The sequence below is a fragment of the Aythya ferina genome, assembly GCF_964211825.1.
Source record: "Aythya ferina genome assembly, chromosome: 3".
NCBI lineage: Eukaryota > Metazoa > Chordata > Aves > Anseriformes > Anatidae > Aythya > Aythya ferina.
In genome coordinates this window covers 49,410,276-49,428,760 of record NC_140298.1, presented here as the reverse complement: position 1 = coordinate 49,428,760, position 18,485 = coordinate 49,410,276, and the positions used below count along the sequence as shown (strand labels likewise).

The following is an 18,485-nucleotide window of genomic DNA, read 5'->3' as shown; positions in this document are numbered from 1 at the left end:
TCTTTCATAAATCTTTCATAAAGATCTACACTTAACAGAGAATCAAAAGCAGGTAAGTGACATTTTAACACAGAAATCTATTTCCCAAAGTATCTGTCATTGTTTTGACACCCAATGCATATTTTGTGGCACTCTCCTCACCTTGGCACTTTTGATGTGCTGAGAGACCTTCTCAAAGTTACGGTTCAGTTCTGCCAGCTTGGGTTCAACAAGCTCACGGCATGACACTCCTCGACCATTCATTAGGATGATAGCCTGATCACGCACATGATCCACTCTCAGACTAACATCATCTAATTCAGATGTTAAACGCTAAGTGAAAGAAAAAAAAACAAATGGTTACACCAGGAAAGGGAAAAAGTGTTAACAAAAAAACAAATAAGGCAGCAGAATTGAATTGATTTAATTTAGAATCCAAAATTGACTTGACAGTTTCCCCCTTAAAATACAAGATTTCCTACCTTCACAGTTTCCTCCTTTTTGCTTGCTGACTTTTTCTCAATCTCATCCAAAAGAGCTTCAGCCTGATATAGCCAAGTACTTATGTGGGCAACATTTTCATCAAAGATTTCCAGCTGACTCTGATGATTCTGGAAAAAGATTAAAAAGATCTATCAATGTGAAAAGAAAACAAACAAAAAACTATTCTGAGTAGAAAGTAGATCAGTGGAATAGAAACTGTTATGAATACACCTTGTAAAGAAACACTGAAAATTAGATTGTACCTTTCACCTTCAGTATGTATTTACAAGATTGCAATTTTCATTCCAGACCCTTCAGTATTATTGTTCATAAGTCATAGAATGAGAAACAGAAATAGCTGAGCTGGTTTGTCCAAATACAGACATACAGTGTATTACAACATTACAGCCAGACCACAACGTCTCTCTCTCAAACAAACACATTATTTCAGCTATTGCTAGCAGAAACAGTACACGTTATGTGTGGTTAGTTTGGCTTTTTTTTTTTTTTTTTTTTTTTAACTGAAAGTGTATTACAACAAAATCTACAAATTATAATATATGCAGGTCTTCATATATTACTGATTACATTAAAATATTTCTTCCTCTTGGGAAAAAACACAGTATTGACATTTTAATTAGGTCTCCTTTCATATAAAATCAGAAATTGTAATGTTAAATCCAAAAGAGAGAAACACATTTTTTCTGTCTACAGATATGGTCAAATTCTGAAGTTCTCACAGGAAGAAGGTCTTAACAGATACAGCAGTACTATTTTATGGAAAGATTTATGCCTTTACAATGAAAGAAAATTCTAGGAACAGAAAAGAGGAGACAAAGGAAAATAGGCTGAAAGACATAATACAAAAAGGCGAATTTTTGGACTTGAAGATTGATTTGCGAGACTGTTTACCATATATGAAACCTGGTCAGCTGTGAAGAGGAAAAGAAGGTAGAAAGATGTAGTAGCAACTACATTTACCCAAAAATTTGACAGCTATTAGCAAAAAAATACAGCCATGAAATGTACAAGAAGAGTTACTTCCCGTAAACACAGAAGCAGTTCTGTTGGTCAAAATCCTAATGGACAGGCATCAGGATTGATGGTACATTTCTGATCATCTAAGATGAAGCAAATCTATCATATTTAGTGAAGTACCATCCTACTTAAGCATGCAGCTTATTATCCAAATAAAGAGGAGCTGAGCTTTTGCTTTTTTAGACAAACACCTCAAAGGGAGGAGAAGAATGGGAGGACTGCTCTCCATATCAACAAACTTGTAACTTCCCCTACAGAAAGAACAATTTAATCTAACAGTACACAAGGGTAATAAGATTAATTTAGAAGGCTTTTAGTTGTGGCTCATTCTTGCAGCATTATAAAGGTAAACTACTTTACTATTCCTAAAATGGACATCATCAGATTATGAAACAAATTTTATGACCTGCAACCAGCACTGAACAGGAACCACAAGACTCATCTTCCAGGTCTTTCCCAAAGTTTCCACAGTTTCAGCCCACCTTCTGAAGGAGGAATACCAAACTAGCTGAACATAGCAATACCCTATCTGAAAATGTCAGTCTGATACGAAGAACAGTTGTAGACTCTTTCATGTCCATTTAGCAAAACTTGAAGCCTTAGGCTGCAATACACTTACTCTTCCATTTATTCAGCCAAACAGACACATCTGGCCTCAATTCAGAGTTGGCATATGCTTAAACATTTGCACTTATGGACCGTCCGAATGATCAATAGGCTGAGAGAGGGTCCCAAGTGCTTTGCTGAAAACACCTAGGAAGTTATCAAATGCCTACTAAACAGCCATGATTTGGGTCCTAAGGCAGGCTATCAACACAGAAACACTCTATTCATGCTAGAGCTTGCAAAGAGGTTTATTCCAGGCTGAATAAGAGAAGCACACACTGCAACATCTGGGAAAGCAATCCTTTTGGGACTGGTTTTATTAGTTTTGTTTTTCTAGTTCGTTTTCTATTTATGTTAATAAATCCATGACCTTAAAGGAAGTTACACAGAAAACACAAGATTCTTCTTCTGGGCTCTCAGTAAGCTGCTATGAAACAGCTACTTGGAAGAAAATTAACTCTATCCCAGCTGAAACCAGGACAGTTCACTAAGCATATTTCCATAGAAAAGACAAAGTAATATCACAAAGTCTAGGGAATGTAAAAATCCAGAAAAAGAGTCCTAGCACTGATGCCAGGAGAAAAAAAAAAAAGACAAAAGCAAAACTAAGCCAACAGCTTTACTCTCTGCAACTAAAGCAAGTTATTCCCACTTAGTCAAGTTAACAGTCTGCCTGAGATATCTACCTAACTTCACCATTCTCACATTCATACTTCACTTCACATTTTCATCTCCTACCCACTGAGCATTACCCAGTTCTACAGAGCACATGGCACCAATGCCTATCAGCATGTCTAAAACCTTGTGAAATAGTTTCCCACATTCCTCTTTGTATAACTCCTCAACAATCACCTCTTCATCTACATAGAATGGATTTCTGGTTACAACATTCCTTTAAGACCATGAGGCACCATAGAAGCTTCACATCTCAGCAAAGTGACACAAATGAAAATTCCAACTCCTCCAAGTGTGCAAAGGGAAAACCACTTGCAGTATTTGTCATAAGCAACTTACCAACAAGGTGTCACACCAGTCCTCAGTCCAGGTCCGAACTCTGCTCCAGCCAGCATTTAGGACACAAAGCTTCTCCTCTAAGGAAGTCTCACTCCCTTCCACTAGAGCCTGGAGTGCAGTGCAGCTTTCTGTGATGCTCTTCAGATCAGCTTTCCTCCTCTCCAGCTCTCTCAGCACATTCTGAAACAATAAGGAATTCATTTCACAGCACACTGCAAACTACTCCCAGTCACAAGGGCAAGTGAGCCAGACATGAGAATTAAATAATATGCCATCTTTTTATCAGTGTATGGTTTCCACATGGAAAGCAGCATTTTCTGCCATACAATATCTCCAATTATTATTGATAACATCCAGCTATTTAGAAAACTCTTTGAAGTCAGTGTACAGTGTGTAAAACAATGCATTTAATCACAAATAATGTCTGGAGCTTCTTGAACATCTTATTACCTGTGAGTTAAATAATTTATTTTAGTTTATTATCTTAGAGAAAGCAAAAACCTTCCAAATTGCTACATTCTAAAATTACCTCCAGAAAACCTTAGGATGGAAAGGACTACTTTTCATGCAATACAAAGAGTTTGCCCTCCTGGTGGTGCAGCGTAAGAGCTCATGAATTATTAGCATTTCTTACAAAGGTATAGTAAATATAGTTCAGTAACTATTGCACATGCCTGTTTAGAAATAAATCTTAGGAATACTCCCACAGCAGAAGTGTAATACTAATGATTGTTAATCCTGAGTCAAACTGGTGAGAACAGATTGTAATTAGATGCTTTTCTATTTTTATAAGCTTGAAATTTTAAGATTGTTCACAAACCTGCTCCAAAAGGAAAAGGTGACAGAAATCAAAGACTGGAAACATCAGAATTGCTGGAGTGTATCAACTGACTTTTATTCCTAACTCCAAGGATCACACATACAAGTTTCCCTAGTGCAAGAAAATGGATGCTTTCTTCAGAATAATTAGAACTTATTCTTTTCCTTCTGTGAAAAGTTCCAATTTATGGATATAAAAGAAAATAAGGAAATATTGGTGCTTTTTGTTTTGCAAAGTCAATTTTGAAGACAGAGCTGTTTCAATGAAAAGTTAAAAACACAACTTCTCATTAAAAACACCTAAGAGTTTTCAATCTGCTGTCCCAGTAAAATATTTTATATGGCCCCAAATTATATTTCCTGATAATTACAAATATTACAACTATGAACTGTTAAAGACACACTAAGTCACTTAGATACTATTAATATTAAGTATGCAGTAATATCTCTAATATTTCACTGGCCATCTGAGTCAAGATGCCTGAGATGAAACAGATTACTTCCAGAAAGCTACTGTATATGACTTACTGAATCTACTAAAATTTCATAATGAGATGAGATTTAGGAACAAACTACAGGGATTTAAATTCTCAGTCACTTCCGCATAGTATTGCTGTAATGTTAAAAATGTAATTTATTCTACATGTTTTTAAAGCATGCTCACCTTAGCCCAGGCAATTTCTGAATCCAGATCAGAAAGCAAGCTCTCTGAAGTGGACTTCTGCACTAACTCCGCCTCAGTGGTAGCTAGCCACTCTGACAAAGAGGAAGCCTCTTTCCTCATTTTGCGTGCCAGCTGAGATGCTCTTTCAAGGTCTTGTTTTCCCTCTGTGACCTACAACAAGAAAAACAAAACAAAGAAAACAAAAAAGAATTTAAAAAGAGCAAAAATGAAAGGACTAATCAACTAAAATATTAACTTGAATACATCAAATCTTGGCATTTTAAAGCTTCCTTTCACTATGAAGGACCCTGAAAAACTGGTTATAAACATCAGAACTTTACTATAACAGAACTTTATATGCTGCTTTATATAGTAAAGCAGCATATATAAAACCAGAATATTTTAACTTAAGATACACTTAAAAAAATGCACACCACTTATTTATAGCTAATAATAATAATCACCAAACTGAAGTTTAAACTATGTTTGTTATGACCTTTAACCAAAACTCAAGGGGATATAGAATCCAACTACACACACTCACACAGGTAAAATTCAGATTTCTTTTTATTTTTTTGGACAGACCTGATACAGAAAGCTATAAAGAAAAGTTTCACTGAAAACCTAGTCTGCCCTTGAAAACCACTCAGTAAAGTGAATATGAAACGTGATGTTTACTGCAGTATAATCAATTCATTTTCACACTGCCTATATAATTAGCCTGGTCAAACTTTAATACTTGAGAGTAAAACCAACCACACAAGTCAGAATCAATTGACATTTCAAAAAATTGTTCTTTCTCAATTTAATGTTTGCACGTACTTATTGAAAATGATACAGTCTTTGAAGATCTAAAAAAAATAAATTCAGAGATGCAAACAAAATTGTCATCTTACACTGTAAATAACCCTGCCTTTCTGTACTTCCCTAATTTATTGTCCTCATACGTCACCAGCACAGGTTCCACTAGAATACACACCTTGAGCATTCTGCACTTTACAAAAATAAAATACTTTCTAAGGTTCATTTCAACAATGTCATCTATGCATTTACTCACAGAACATTGAACAGGCCCAAGTCTGCTTCAACATCTGTCTTAATTTTGACAGGAAAAAACATTTCTCCTGGATGTAGCAAATAGCCTATCAGCTTCAGAATCTTAGTAAAATGTCATCTGACATCAAAACAACAAAGGAGGGAATTTACATGCATATAAATGATCATACATAAATTTAGTTTTCTTACCTGTGCCCCCAAGTCATTGTAAAGAAATTTCAATGCTGTCAGTTGTTCGTCCATTCCTTTGGGATTATCTGTCTGTTGCTTCTGTACAATTTGCCTTCCTGTCTTGATGACAGTTTCAACCTCCAATTTCACCTCACTGAGGGTTTTATAGAGTTTCTAAAAGTACAAATATGTACAATAATGAATTATTTGTAGTTCAAATTTTCAGATTGCTTGATTTGGTGTAATTAAACTCTGAGCTGTGGACTAAGAGCAAATCAAAACAGGTAACAGTAGGCAATGAGAAAACTGTCTGTGAAGTATGTTTCAAGCTCATGATGTTCCATATTTTATTCCATTTTTACTTTTATTTTTATGAAAGTAAATTTTATCCCAGTAGTTTAGCAGTGTTTACTCCATAACATCAACAAATACTGCAAGGCTAACATTGTGGTCTGTACTAGACCTTATGTATAGTATTTAAACGAAACAAATACAAAGAACCAAGCAAAATTGCCCCCGTAGTCATGCCTCTACAACTATCATGAGCCAGGAAGGGGAGTTTATAAAACTCAGGTACTCCACCACATTTTGTGATCAACAAGCCACTACTTCTATGTCCATATTCTCACTCAAAATAAATATAGGCTTTTAGTTTTCAATTGTTCTGTTGGTGTTTCATGAAAAGTTATAGCAGTGTTTTCTTCAATCAGGAACTGAAGCTAAGTTTCCTCAGGAGAGGGTTCAGGCTAGAAGAATCACACATTAAAGAACCAATCCCAGTGACTTATGAACACCATATACTTACCATGCAACTGTCCAGATGAGCTTGGATTATATCTGGGTCAGTATCCTTCACATCCAAGACATGAAGTTCTGCTTTTACACCATCTAACACCCGCTCACAATCTAACATACGCTGCTCAAAATTGGCGGGTTTCTGAAAGAGCTGATACTTTGTAGACACTTCACGAAGTTTTCTCTGTTTTAATGAACATTATGTTAAAAGATTGACTTAAATTAACATTTGTACTTTAATAAAATATTTACAGTATCTCACTCTGCAGGTTTTAACCCATCTCTCATGCCACCACAACTCAGTATGCATGTCAACACCATTTGCCAAGCCAAATTCCATCACTTATTTCTAATCTCTATCAGTGGTGCACAAGAGCTATAATTCTCTCTTTCACTTTCAAACCATACATCCTACTGGAATGTGGAGACTTCTTAATTTTCAGTATTTTTTTCTATGATACTTATGGGATTTCAGCTTCTTTATTGAATTCATTTAGTCATCCTTGTGTTCTAATGATAGTATGTAAAAGTATATGCTATTTATCTTAGAGATTTGGTCAAGCACACCAAGCAAATTACAGGCTGACAATAGCAGTGTGTAATTGAACACCACCAGCTCTTCCAATTTAAATTCCGAGTGTGACCCTCATATTTTTACCTGCAGAGCATCCAGCTGAGTTCCACCTCGGGGAGATCTGCATTCAGGTGAAGCAGGAGGAAAAGTGCGAGAGCTTTTCTTGAGCTCCTCTAAGGTAGACTCATGAGCAGCAATCTCAGCCTGAATTTTCTGCCACATCATAAAAACAAGGGAAAAAAATGTTACAAGACATCCAGAGGAGAGAGGAAGAGGAGTTTAGTTACCACTTACTAGCTACCAGAAATAAATCTGCTCTGTAAAAGTTAAATGCTATCCAGCATTTATTTTCTTTTAAATTTAAGTATTTAAAATATGGCTCTGGTCACAGCTTGCTAAATTGAAAGCTATTAAGATTGTTATGCAATACAACTTTCTTAAAGCAGGAAAACAATCCAGATTACAAAAGCTTTCACTTAGTACATCAGCACAGGACTGAAATGAATTACTGCATCTAAGCTGAGCGCTATTATCCGAAATTTAAACTGCTTTGTAGTGGAAAGCTACACTGTAATACCTGGGCCTCCTGGGGCATCTGAAAGGCATCTATCCTATCAGTCAGGTACGATGTCAACTGTCTGTCCAGTTCTGTTAAGTTTTCTTGCAAGACCTGCAGCATGTGGTCGGTTTCTCGCATGGTCTGAAGCTGCTGTTCCAAGGCAATCTGCCGGCTTACCGCCTGAATGGGACAGAAAGGTAAGACAAGAGTTCATTAAGAATGATATCAATCTTTCTCAAAACAAGGTGGGGGAGATCCAAAAAAATCTATTCTAAAAAATATATTCTATTCTAACAAAAAAGCGTGCTATGTTATTTATACCAACAACTGACAAATAAATAGTGACATGAAAGGAAAGTTCTGCTGCTAGACATAAGACAGTGAAAACAGCCCTCTCCTGTCACCTCAGGAGGAAAGTATGCTGTTAAATTAGACAATTCAAAAATTACCAGCCATTGGGAATCAGGGCTTTTGTAATACACTACAGCTTAGTATTGTTTCCTGTGTAAACCTGCACATTTTCTTTCAAGACAATAAATTATGACTTTCTCTTAAAGTGTGAAAACAGAGTTCACATTTCCTTCCCTCCATTGGTCCTCCCTTCAACACAAAAACTTCTAAGTGCATCTGAAACAGCGCTACCTGCAAGGGAGCACAAATTCCCCATTAGCACACACAAGCCAGCAGACGTGTGCACACATCAACACACTCAGATTTAGCAAGCAGGCAACAGCCCAGTATGTCAGCACTGTAGCTGCAAAAGCTGATAGCTTTCATATGGCAATGAAGTGCTGCAACAGAAAAAACAACAGTGAATGTTCACTTGCCTGACAGCACGTAACCCCCAGCTGAGGGCAGTGCATTCATGTTGCTCGCTGTAATGAGAATCAACTGAAATTCTCTCTGACTACATTTTGGTATTGACATTCAAAAAAAAAAACCTCACAACTCTAGTTCTACAAATCTGGCAAGAAATCTGGCAAGGGTCTGCTTTACCAGGATATAAAACTCAAGTAACAAGTTTATGCGATGTGAAATACTGCTAGCCCTCTTCTACCCAATAAACTTAGAACAGATGAGACAGAACTATGAGAAGAGGAAGGGGATGTAATAGATGGGGAATGGAAAGAATGCTTTCTTTCTGTTCCTTATTTCTGTGTGACATTCCTAGCCACTTCAAAGAGTGAAAACATCACTATTTATGTTCTTCATTTTTACAGTTACCGAGCAGCACACCGGTATTTATGGCAGTAGTAAGGGAATATTAACTTCAGTTATTGAACTGCCCCGCTTGAGATCAGAAATTATTTTTTGGTCAAAATTATCTGGAAAATGTGGAGGGAGGTGGGTGGAAGGTGGGAATGCAAACGTGCAAAACGAAACATGACTAGAACAAGGAGAAAAATGTATCTTGCTCATAGGCCATTATTCCAAATTGAAAGCAGCTGGCATTTTTCCTCTTTTCCTGCACTGCAGTCCTGCAACCATGAATTTAGCTATCTAACAGGAATCACTTCAGCCCACTGAGCTGAAAAACTTGGTCTTCTTGAACCCTGCCCCCAAATTCTTACCAAGTGACTCAATTCTTCATAGCGAGCATTGAATGCCTCCAATTTTTCACTGATGATATCATCAAGAATCCCTCCATCAATAAGTGTCTGCCCAAGCTCACGAATCTGGGTTCGATTATCAGCTGGATGACGCAGGACTGATTCCAGGGACTGGAAATGAGCAGAGGAAGTTTTGAAGATCAAGGCACTGAATATTTCTGTACTTTTAGAAGTGGAAATGTAGCTGCATGCACAGATGTTTGTACACTTCAAATGTCCTGAGAGTGCTCTAAAAGCATGAATTAGTTATGGTTTAATCCATAGTGGCACAAGGCAACTACAGTAGTTGTTTTGTTTCGGATAATTAAACTTCACAGCATTTCTCACCGATTCATCATTATTTCATACTGTAGCACTGGAAGGAATTAATCAATTTACACAGGACAGAAGACAGCATTCAATTTTACCTCTTCATGGTACCAAGTATGGCACAATAGTTACAAACAACAAAACATCTTTGGGGGAGGGGGAATCTTACAAATACCCATTCCAGACTCAGAGTAATACGTTCATTTAACATTAAGAATCAGAATATTCTACACAAAATTCAGTACTTTACTGAAGTGTAGTATTCATGTGTTGTTGGTTTTTTTAATGTGACTGTCTGAAAAGTCACTAATCTTATAAAATGACTACAATACCTCAAGAGCGTCATTGACAACATCCAACTTATCAGACAGATTTTCTGCCATTTGCACCCTTTCTTCCAGAGTGTTTAGCCAAGCTGTTTCTAAATCAAGATATTGAAGCAGCTCAATCCAACAGGACCACACCTCCTAGAAGCAACAAGAAAAACTGCAATTAGCCTAAAATGCCAGGCATAGCCAATGTATACTACGAACAGCTCAAAAATAATATATTTGAAAGATATTCACCTAAAATAGGCAGGTACAACACATTCAACAGTACATTCCAGACAGAAAAATCCACAACTACTGCATATTTCTTTTTACCTTGTTGCTAAAACAGGCATAGAAATCTCTAAATTAAGGCTAAAATATCAGATATCCAGATTCTTATAATAATTTTAAAATATATCTAAATTTATCAACTCCTCCTGAAATGTAGGACATACACAGACTACCTCAAACTATAGCCAACCTGTTCTAATTATCATCATATGTCAACCTCTAACCTCTGAGAAGTTTCCTTTTGTCATTTTGGAAGAGGCAAAGATAGATAACAGAGCTGTGAGATAAGGTTACTTATTTGCACAAGTGTTGATTACAGCACAGATTTTAAAAGCAAGTGCAGCTGGTTTCTCATGGATTCCAGTCTCAGAAAGGCACCAAAGCAAAATGCATTTATATCAAAGTTACGGGATTCATTGACACCATCAGCCATTTTCAGCACTCTTCTCTATTTTTTGTCATCCATCTCAGTTTTGCTTAGTTAGTTGAGAGCTATCACTCTTACCTCCAAAGTGTGGCATTTCCCCCGGATCCGATTACACAGTAGCTGGTAGTTCTCCAGCACAACATTCAGCTCAGTCGCCAGCTCCTGACCGCCAGACGGCACTTTAGCAGCCAACAACTTGATGTTGTCTTTGAGAATCTTCACCCGCACCTCCTTCTGCAACACATCCTCCTTCGCTCTCTGCCCAAAGAAACATATGACACAGTTCATTTGCCATGCATTCAGCTATTCATCATTCAAACCATAGATCAGCAGTTTGACTTTGTAAGTGTAGTTACTGAAGTAGTTTCGAGCCTGAGCGCAGCAAAATATGGCGTTAACTTACAAAGAATTCAAATGACATCAGTAAGCATCAAAAATCCAATTTAATTAAACATATAGCCATATTTACCATTTGCAGTTTGTTCATTAAAAAATCCATGACTCAAAACAAAAAAAAAAAAATCAGTGTTATTTCCACTTTAGCATCCAGATACAAAGAAAAAAAAACTGCACAAAGTTAAATAAATAAATAAATAGGAGGTTTGGCGAGCACAAACACAAATTTATCAGGGAGAAAAAAAAAGGGTGAATTTACAGAAATTACGAGACTTATAACTCAGTAACTGTCTCCAAAGTTATCCAGGAAAGAAGCTGTAATTACCCAAGATATGAAACTAAAAAGTTAAGACCTCTCCCACAGGTGTTGGGTGGGCTGGAGGGACATTAAAAAGGACCAAGGAGAAGAATTTCTTCAACTTAGCTGCATTCAGAAGAGCTTGGTAAAAAACATACAGGATAAGCACAACACAACTCTCAGCACATAGACCTAAAGAGAACATATTATTGGTTGTTGAATTTTGCCCTAATCAGACTTTAGGAAGTAGGACAGCTGGAAGACAGATAGTAGACAGACTTGGACTGGTCTGCATGGAGACAACCTGAAGGAAGCAGAAACAGAGATTGTCTTTCATCTCCTTCATTTCAGGTTTCAAGGACACTTTCATGAAGCTGATACGTAAGGCACTGAATTTTATAGTAGAATTTAGCACATGACAGCATTGTGGCTGGGCATGCTGTTCCAGATGTGTAAATGTAAATCAATCCCAAAAAAATCCAGTTAATGAAAAGGTAAAGGATGGAAACCTGGGGAACATACTACTTTATGAGAGGATTATCAAAACCAACCTACCCTCATCTTAAATTTACTCTTTCAAATTAGAGAGTTTCACTCTTCATTCAAATGAGAGCAGAATTAAGCAAGCTGAAGTGTTTTTCAAGACCTTATGCAAGAAAATGCTCCTGGTCATATATACAGAGAACACTCTTTCCCAATACTAGAGGCAGTCCCAGCATAATATTCTTAATGCAAATACAAGATGATATGCAAACGTTAAAGCAGGCTTACAGACTCAATGACATACCTGCCAAATTAAAAAGCACAGAATACAATCTGGATTTGACAGAGGTAACTGCTAAAAGTCTCTCTTAATCAAAAGAGGGTTCTTTCTTTTTCTTGTCATGTGTTTAGCAGGCTGTCAGACTATGAAATCTCAAATGGCTTCAAAGGACATGAATATATTAAAACACTTGTTTAAAAACTGCTTCAGAAAGCCCCTTCAAAAAGAACAATTCAGAACTTCAAGTAGATTTGTCAAAGCACTTGTAAAGAGGGTAAAAAAAATCCTTTATTTTATACTCTACTGCGTAACACTGTAGTGAATACTCAAAATATTTGTCAAGACATGCCTGAATTCTCATTAAATTGTTTAAAAGCAGAGAAAATTGTTGTTTACTCTGTATATACATCCAAGAAAATTACCTATTCAACTGGTAATTTATATTGAAACAAAAATAACTCCTCCTTCCCCATTTTTTTTTTTTTTGGCCATGGTCTCAAAATTACCAAGAAGCAAGGACAAGCTTTTTTTGTTTGCAACAGATGATGAACACAAGATAACCTTCACAACAAAACTGTTTTAAATTGTTTTTTCTAAATATGGAGCTACTATATCACAGGACAAGAAACTGGAGCCCAACAGCTGGAATCAGAAGAATATGTTTTTCCAACTGCTAATTTAGGCAGATAGAATAGCACATTTTCTTTCTTTCTCAAGTTTCTTCTCCTGTAATAAGGTTCCATATTCTTGGGGTTAAATGTGCTATACATAGCAAGCCTGGCTTAGCAGGCTCTGCATGCCACTATTCATTATGAAATCCCTATGCCTTGTAACCAAATAGAACATCTGCTTTTATAGTTTGTGCTTTAAAACAACAAAAAAAAAAATCCATGAAGCTACACTGAAAAACACCACTAATCTTGCTGTGACCTGAGCTCCTTTCCATACAGATAATAATTCCACAAAAGGTCAGCCCCTAGAAATCATTAAGTTTTGTTTCCTTTTAATCAGGTCTCCATAATGACCTGGTATTCCTGACCTTCATTTCCTCCACTGCATTCTCTAGCTCTTCAGGGGACTTGTATTCAAAATCTTTCTCCAAATATTCTTCTTCAGCTTGGGTCATCCATTCCTGCATCTCTGCCAAATCCTTCTTCAGATTTACAGCTTTTTCCTGACTTTCAGACAGGCGATTTTTCTGACTAATGATCTAGAATCCAAGGTGAAAAAAGAAACAGCAGTTTAGGTACTTTATATATATCCTTTTCTACATGAAAAACTACATGTTTTTGTTAAAACATTTCTATCAAAACATTTTTCAAGCCTTTTTAATTAGCAAAAATAATTCCAATTTTATACACACGTATACATTAATGAACCATTTTCATCAGATCAATAAAATCTAGAGGTGAAGGAAGGAGAAAACGTTTGTTTTCTCGTCATATGTAAATGGGTCACAGTCCCTAAAAAAAAAGTCATATTTTGAAGGGGCCTAGGGGGAGCACTCTTCTGCTCACAGATATCATATAGTTAGATCCGTCTTTATACAGAGCACTTAAATTCCTCCAGGCCTTGTTTTTTTCCCCACAGCTGAGCCGATCTGGATCAAGGTTCATCAACAGCAAGGTTCTTCTCGCCAGGCATTGCAACTAAAGAAAAATGTTTCTGCAGACAGCAGAAACCTTCCACCCAAAAGAAACACCCACATACTCCAGACTGAAGCGGTAGTCTATTTATAGTTATTTATTTTTCAAAACTGCTTGGAAAGAGGCTGAAATTACTCAGGTTCAGAATAATATTCCAGATTTCAGGGACAAGAGAAGGACAGGCTTTTTTTTTTTTTTTCCCTGAAAAGGGATAAAGCAACATGAGAGAAAGTAAACAACTTCATTTTTATTTACAAGCTACTAAACTGCAAGCAGCACATGAACTGAGAAGTACACATATTCAAACAAAGTTACTGTTGCACAGGTATCCCCTAACACATTTGCACTTGTGAAGGATTAACTGGGACAAGATGGATTTCAGCTACTTTGACAGTAGAACAAGTAAAACATATTCATCCAACCATTTCACTGCTTCACCTCTTCACCATCCTAAACTGAAAAACCAGCTGCATTAACAAGTAAGCACTAGCAACATCTGGAGAACTCACCTGTTTGCTCAGTTTTTCCCATTGTGTCTGGCAGTCTACTAGCCTAGATTTTGCCCAAGTATTTATGCCTGCAATAGGCTGACTTCGTAAAGTAGACTCTACTTCCTTCATCTCTTTCAGTGATGGTTCAGTCTTCTCCATTTCATTAACAAACGCCTGAGCACACAAAGTGAATTTATAGAATATCAATAATTTTGCAATTTTTCATTATTTTAGAAAAACTTTAATAAAAAAGCAGAGTGATGCTGTGTTCAACGCCAGCCTGTTTAGAACAATCCTTCAGTGGTCCAAAAGACCAGAGCTGTGCAACTAAAAACAAAATACAGCTTGCTGCACATGGTGCAAACATTCCCACATGCTAGATGTCAACAATGGAACAATTCAAGTTTGAAGACAATGTGCATTAAATACCCTGATGTTTCTAGAATATCTCAGACTCATGTTCCTCCCCGGGAAACAAACATTTGAGTGTACACTGCAGCCACTTACTGTTGGATGACATTCTATCTGTGATCATTATGTGGCACTAGCTAGGAAGGAATCTTACTTGTAAGGCACACGCAACTCTTAAACCATGGGAGTTTCATCATCTGACTTATTTGCTTTTTATTTTTAATGCCCTTGAAAGTTTAATGCAGAAAGCACTTTTTACTCATAGATTCAATTCCCATATCGTAAAATTAGGAAAAGTATAATAAATAGTTTTTACAGAAGAGCTAGTGCCAACTTGAAGATGAATATTTGTAAATATAGTGAAGGCTCTGAAAAGTACAAATGGCTATAGCTATACAATGAGGAACTAATTAAAATGTGCCCTGTAAAGCCTGGCAGGCTTTACTGAATATACCATGGACAATATTTAATAACAGTAGCAAAACAATAATGAAGAGATGCTAATGATATTATTTATTTCAAAAGATTCCTTAGAAAAACAAAACTCACCGTGTACTGGTCAAGCTGTCTTTGAAATCCTTCACTATCTCCTTGAGCAGTTTTTTCTGTTAGTAAGAAGTCTTTCACACTATCCATCCACTTCTGAATGACTTTTGCATTGGCCTAAACCAAATATAGTAACAAAGAGTTGATAATGCTGTCGTGAAGAGTGTACGGCTGTTGCATTTCAACAAATTCACATGAGGGACCTGTCTGAAGGCTGGAAATTACATTTTCCTCATAATATTAACCATATACAACCACCTTCACACCGTTTTGAGAGGCATGTTGTACTCCAAGGAGGAGATATGACCCTATAGACGTATACGTGAGGAGAACAGGAGTGAGTAATGCTAAATAAATTGGACAGGTAGAGGCTATGCAGGCAAAGGCTTGCAGAGAAATGCAGTCATAAAATAAAGAACTACACAGGATTAGACTAACTAAAAAATCTAGCTGCTTGGGTCCAATAGCAGCTACTGTGCTCAGTACAGCAATACACAGAAATAAATTAATAAATACAGAATTGCACAGTCATCAACCTAAAATTCACCAGCTGCCTTAAATCCCAGGGTAAAACAGGCAGGGAGGGGGACAGGAGGTTTGCCATCTCCTTTCTACACAATTGTGGGTGTTCCCTATGACCCTTACAAACCAAAACAAGCACCACACATTAGAAATGGGAGAAAGACTTTTGTCCTGATTCAATTAGGTTATATGCTTTACATTTTTAGTAACATAGTTGAATTTTTTTTAATCAACAGTTTTGGACTACTTGGTTGGGTTTTTTAATAGATGGTATCTTGTTATTTTGAAATGATGGCCACAACAGAGCACTTTTATTTGAGAAGCCAAGTCAAAGTTCATGTCACCAAGGAAGACAGCACATATTTTTCTTTAAAGCCTTGCAGTAAGAGTTCTTTCAATATCAACACATTACACATTGCTTTTCAAAGAAAAAAAAAAGTCATTGCTAATGAAAACCCATTAGACTAAAATCAAGTTTATTTTTAGGCCAACGCTACTATTAGAGGTCAAATTCATGACATTTTATTCATTCCTTTTCCTTTTGGGGGGAATTTCCTGCAGCAGATTAGCCTGAAAATTATTTTCCAACAAAGAGACCTCAGGAGGCTCTAACAAACCATAGCTTAAAAATTATATATATATATATATATATATATATACATACACACACACACTTATATATATATACATATTTATAAAGGATGTCATTTGACAAGGCATTTTACCATATACCTCATTTAGCTTGCTTACAGAAAGCTGCTTACAATTCAGCTAAACTGAATTAAGTGGGATTACTCACAAAGTTAGACACATTTAAATAACTTGCTGAATCACAAGCCAAGTATACAGAAGTTTAATGAAGTAAATGCTCTTGCACTGCACAGGCAAATAATTACCAATGGTCAAACACCCAGCATAGGCTGTGGATGTAAAAGGGTAAATGTAGTTCTAACCCCCCTGCCATGGCCAGGGATTACATGCACTAGATCAGGTTGCCCAGCACCCTGGATCACCTGCAGGAACATAAAGAAAGAAAGAGCTCTAAAAAAAAAAAAAAAAAAAAAAAAAAGAGTCATGCAACAACAAAAACAAAATCCTTTTGTTTTACCTCAAATATTCTCAACTTGGATGTAATTTCTTCCAGTAGTTTAACATCTTTTGAAGTCTTGAGCTTTAACTTGTCCCAGTGTCCTTGCACATGCCTGAACTCTTGTGTGTATACCTTAGTTATATCAGAAGCCTGTTTCTCCAAAGCTTTTGTTTCTTCAGCAAGTCTATCTACCCTAGGCTTCTGGGATTCCAGTGTCTCACAAACAGTCTATAAGGAAGGGAAAAAAGATAGGTTGATAAGTTTGCTCGCAGTATCAAACATACAACATTCACATACGCGTGCAAGTACAAAGGTTTCATTGCACAGAGTATAGATACAGTAAAGGGATGAATTACAGTTACTGAAGTTATTGGAGCAGAAGTGTCCAAACAACACTTTAAGCAGAAAAACCTTCAGCTGCTCTGCTGGAGCAGTAGCAGAGATTAGAGAATGGCCTTTAAGGCCTGGCCATATAGCCAAATACACCCAGGCACCTCCACCTCTGCTGTGCTGTGCAGTACTGGCACTCAGCTTGGCAAAGCAATGGCTACACTACGCTGCAGTCACAAAAGAAACTGCAATTTAGACACACTAGGAGCTCAGTTTTTTCACTCCCTCCAGCTGTATATGGGGGTGGGGGGTAGAGTGCCACACACACACAGCAATGAGTGTGTGCTTCCCAGTTACATAAATAAAATTATTTTAACACCTAGCTGAAATAAAAACTCTGGATACTTTAGTTTTGACAGCTACTCTTCCAGCTGGAATAAGAGGATACAGTCTAAATATTATAAATACTAAGGTATTTCAGATGCAAGGAGTCACACGAGCTGAAATAGTTATTTTACCAATATTAAGGAAAAGCAGCTGAAGGTGTAATGCAAGACGTGAAAAAATGCTGCTGCTTCATTTAATTGGGCATTTTGGTTATTTAAAAATACTTAAAACTTAAGAGAGACATTTGGAATTGAGACATTAAATCATTACTTATTTCATGAACTTTGTGAGTATATACAGTTAACATGTACATGTGGGATGTGTGGGCATATATTTTACTGGATTGTACTGAGGAAGAAACCTTTTTTGGTATGCTTATGTTCTCAATTTTATTTCTTATTTACAGGAAAGAAACAGGATAAAATGTACCATTTCTTCTAAAATGATAGGTAGTGAAGAGGCAATGAGACTGGGAGCAGGGATTTGTGTGATTTGATCTTCCACCACACTGCTTAAAGCTCCCACACTGACATGGTATGTCCTTTCTGGTTAATTAGTCTCTGAAGAAAATGGGGAGGAGGGATCCAGAAAGGAAAAGACAAACCTCCAAAGACTAAAAGCCACTGCAATTCAGCCAGTGTACTAACCAAAAAAAATCTCTGCCAGCTTTAAGCAATAGAGAAATACCATCAAAAGAGAAAACCAAAGCACATAGAATTTTTTTTAAATCGTCCAAACAGAGAAGGTTGGGAAGACAAAGCCTTCCCCACATCCAGCAACTGGAATTCAAGAGATCCTCCAGAATAATCTGCAGCCCTCTTGTGCTGCCACACAGGAGAAAGAAAAAAATATATATATTTCTGAATTCAGCATTATTCTACAAAAGCACTAGGAGGTAG

The 18,485-nt window shown here is 36.8% G+C and overlaps 1 protein-coding gene across 3 annotated transcripts in view; it reads right to left on the bottom strand.

Moving 5' to 3' along the window:
• Nucleotides 1-18,485, bottom strand: part of UTRN (utrophin) — a 366,839-nt gene that overhangs the window by 246,916 nt on the left and 101,438 nt on the right. For all 3 annotated transcript variants that reach the window (XM_084513507.1, XM_084513506.1, XM_084513508.1), the window contains 15 exons: nucleotides 16,888-17,097; nucleotides 15,261-15,374; nucleotides 14,319-14,474; nucleotides 13,203-13,373; nucleotides 10,785-10,964; nucleotides 10,010-10,144; nucleotides 9,330-9,479; nucleotides 7,777-7,938; nucleotides 7,284-7,412; nucleotides 6,636-6,809; nucleotides 5,849-6,004; nucleotides 4,604-4,774; nucleotides 3,121-3,300; nucleotides 462-590; nucleotides 142-312 (listed from right to left, as the gene is read on the bottom strand). In XM_084513507.1, the coding sequence (XP_084369633.1) occupies nucleotides 142-312; nucleotides 462-590; nucleotides 3,121-3,300; nucleotides 4,604-4,774; nucleotides 5,849-6,004; nucleotides 6,636-6,809; nucleotides 7,284-7,412; nucleotides 7,777-7,938; nucleotides 9,330-9,479; nucleotides 10,010-10,144; nucleotides 10,785-10,964; nucleotides 13,203-13,373; nucleotides 14,319-14,474; nucleotides 15,261-15,374; nucleotides 16,888-17,097 (2,388 nt within the window). The remainder of the gene's footprint in view (nucleotides 1-141; nucleotides 313-461; nucleotides 591-3,120; nucleotides 3,301-4,603; nucleotides 4,775-5,848; nucleotides 6,005-6,635; nucleotides 6,810-7,283; nucleotides 7,413-7,776; nucleotides 7,939-9,329; nucleotides 9,480-10,009; nucleotides 10,145-10,784; nucleotides 10,965-13,202; nucleotides 13,374-14,318; nucleotides 14,475-15,260; nucleotides 15,375-16,887; nucleotides 17,098-18,485) is intronic.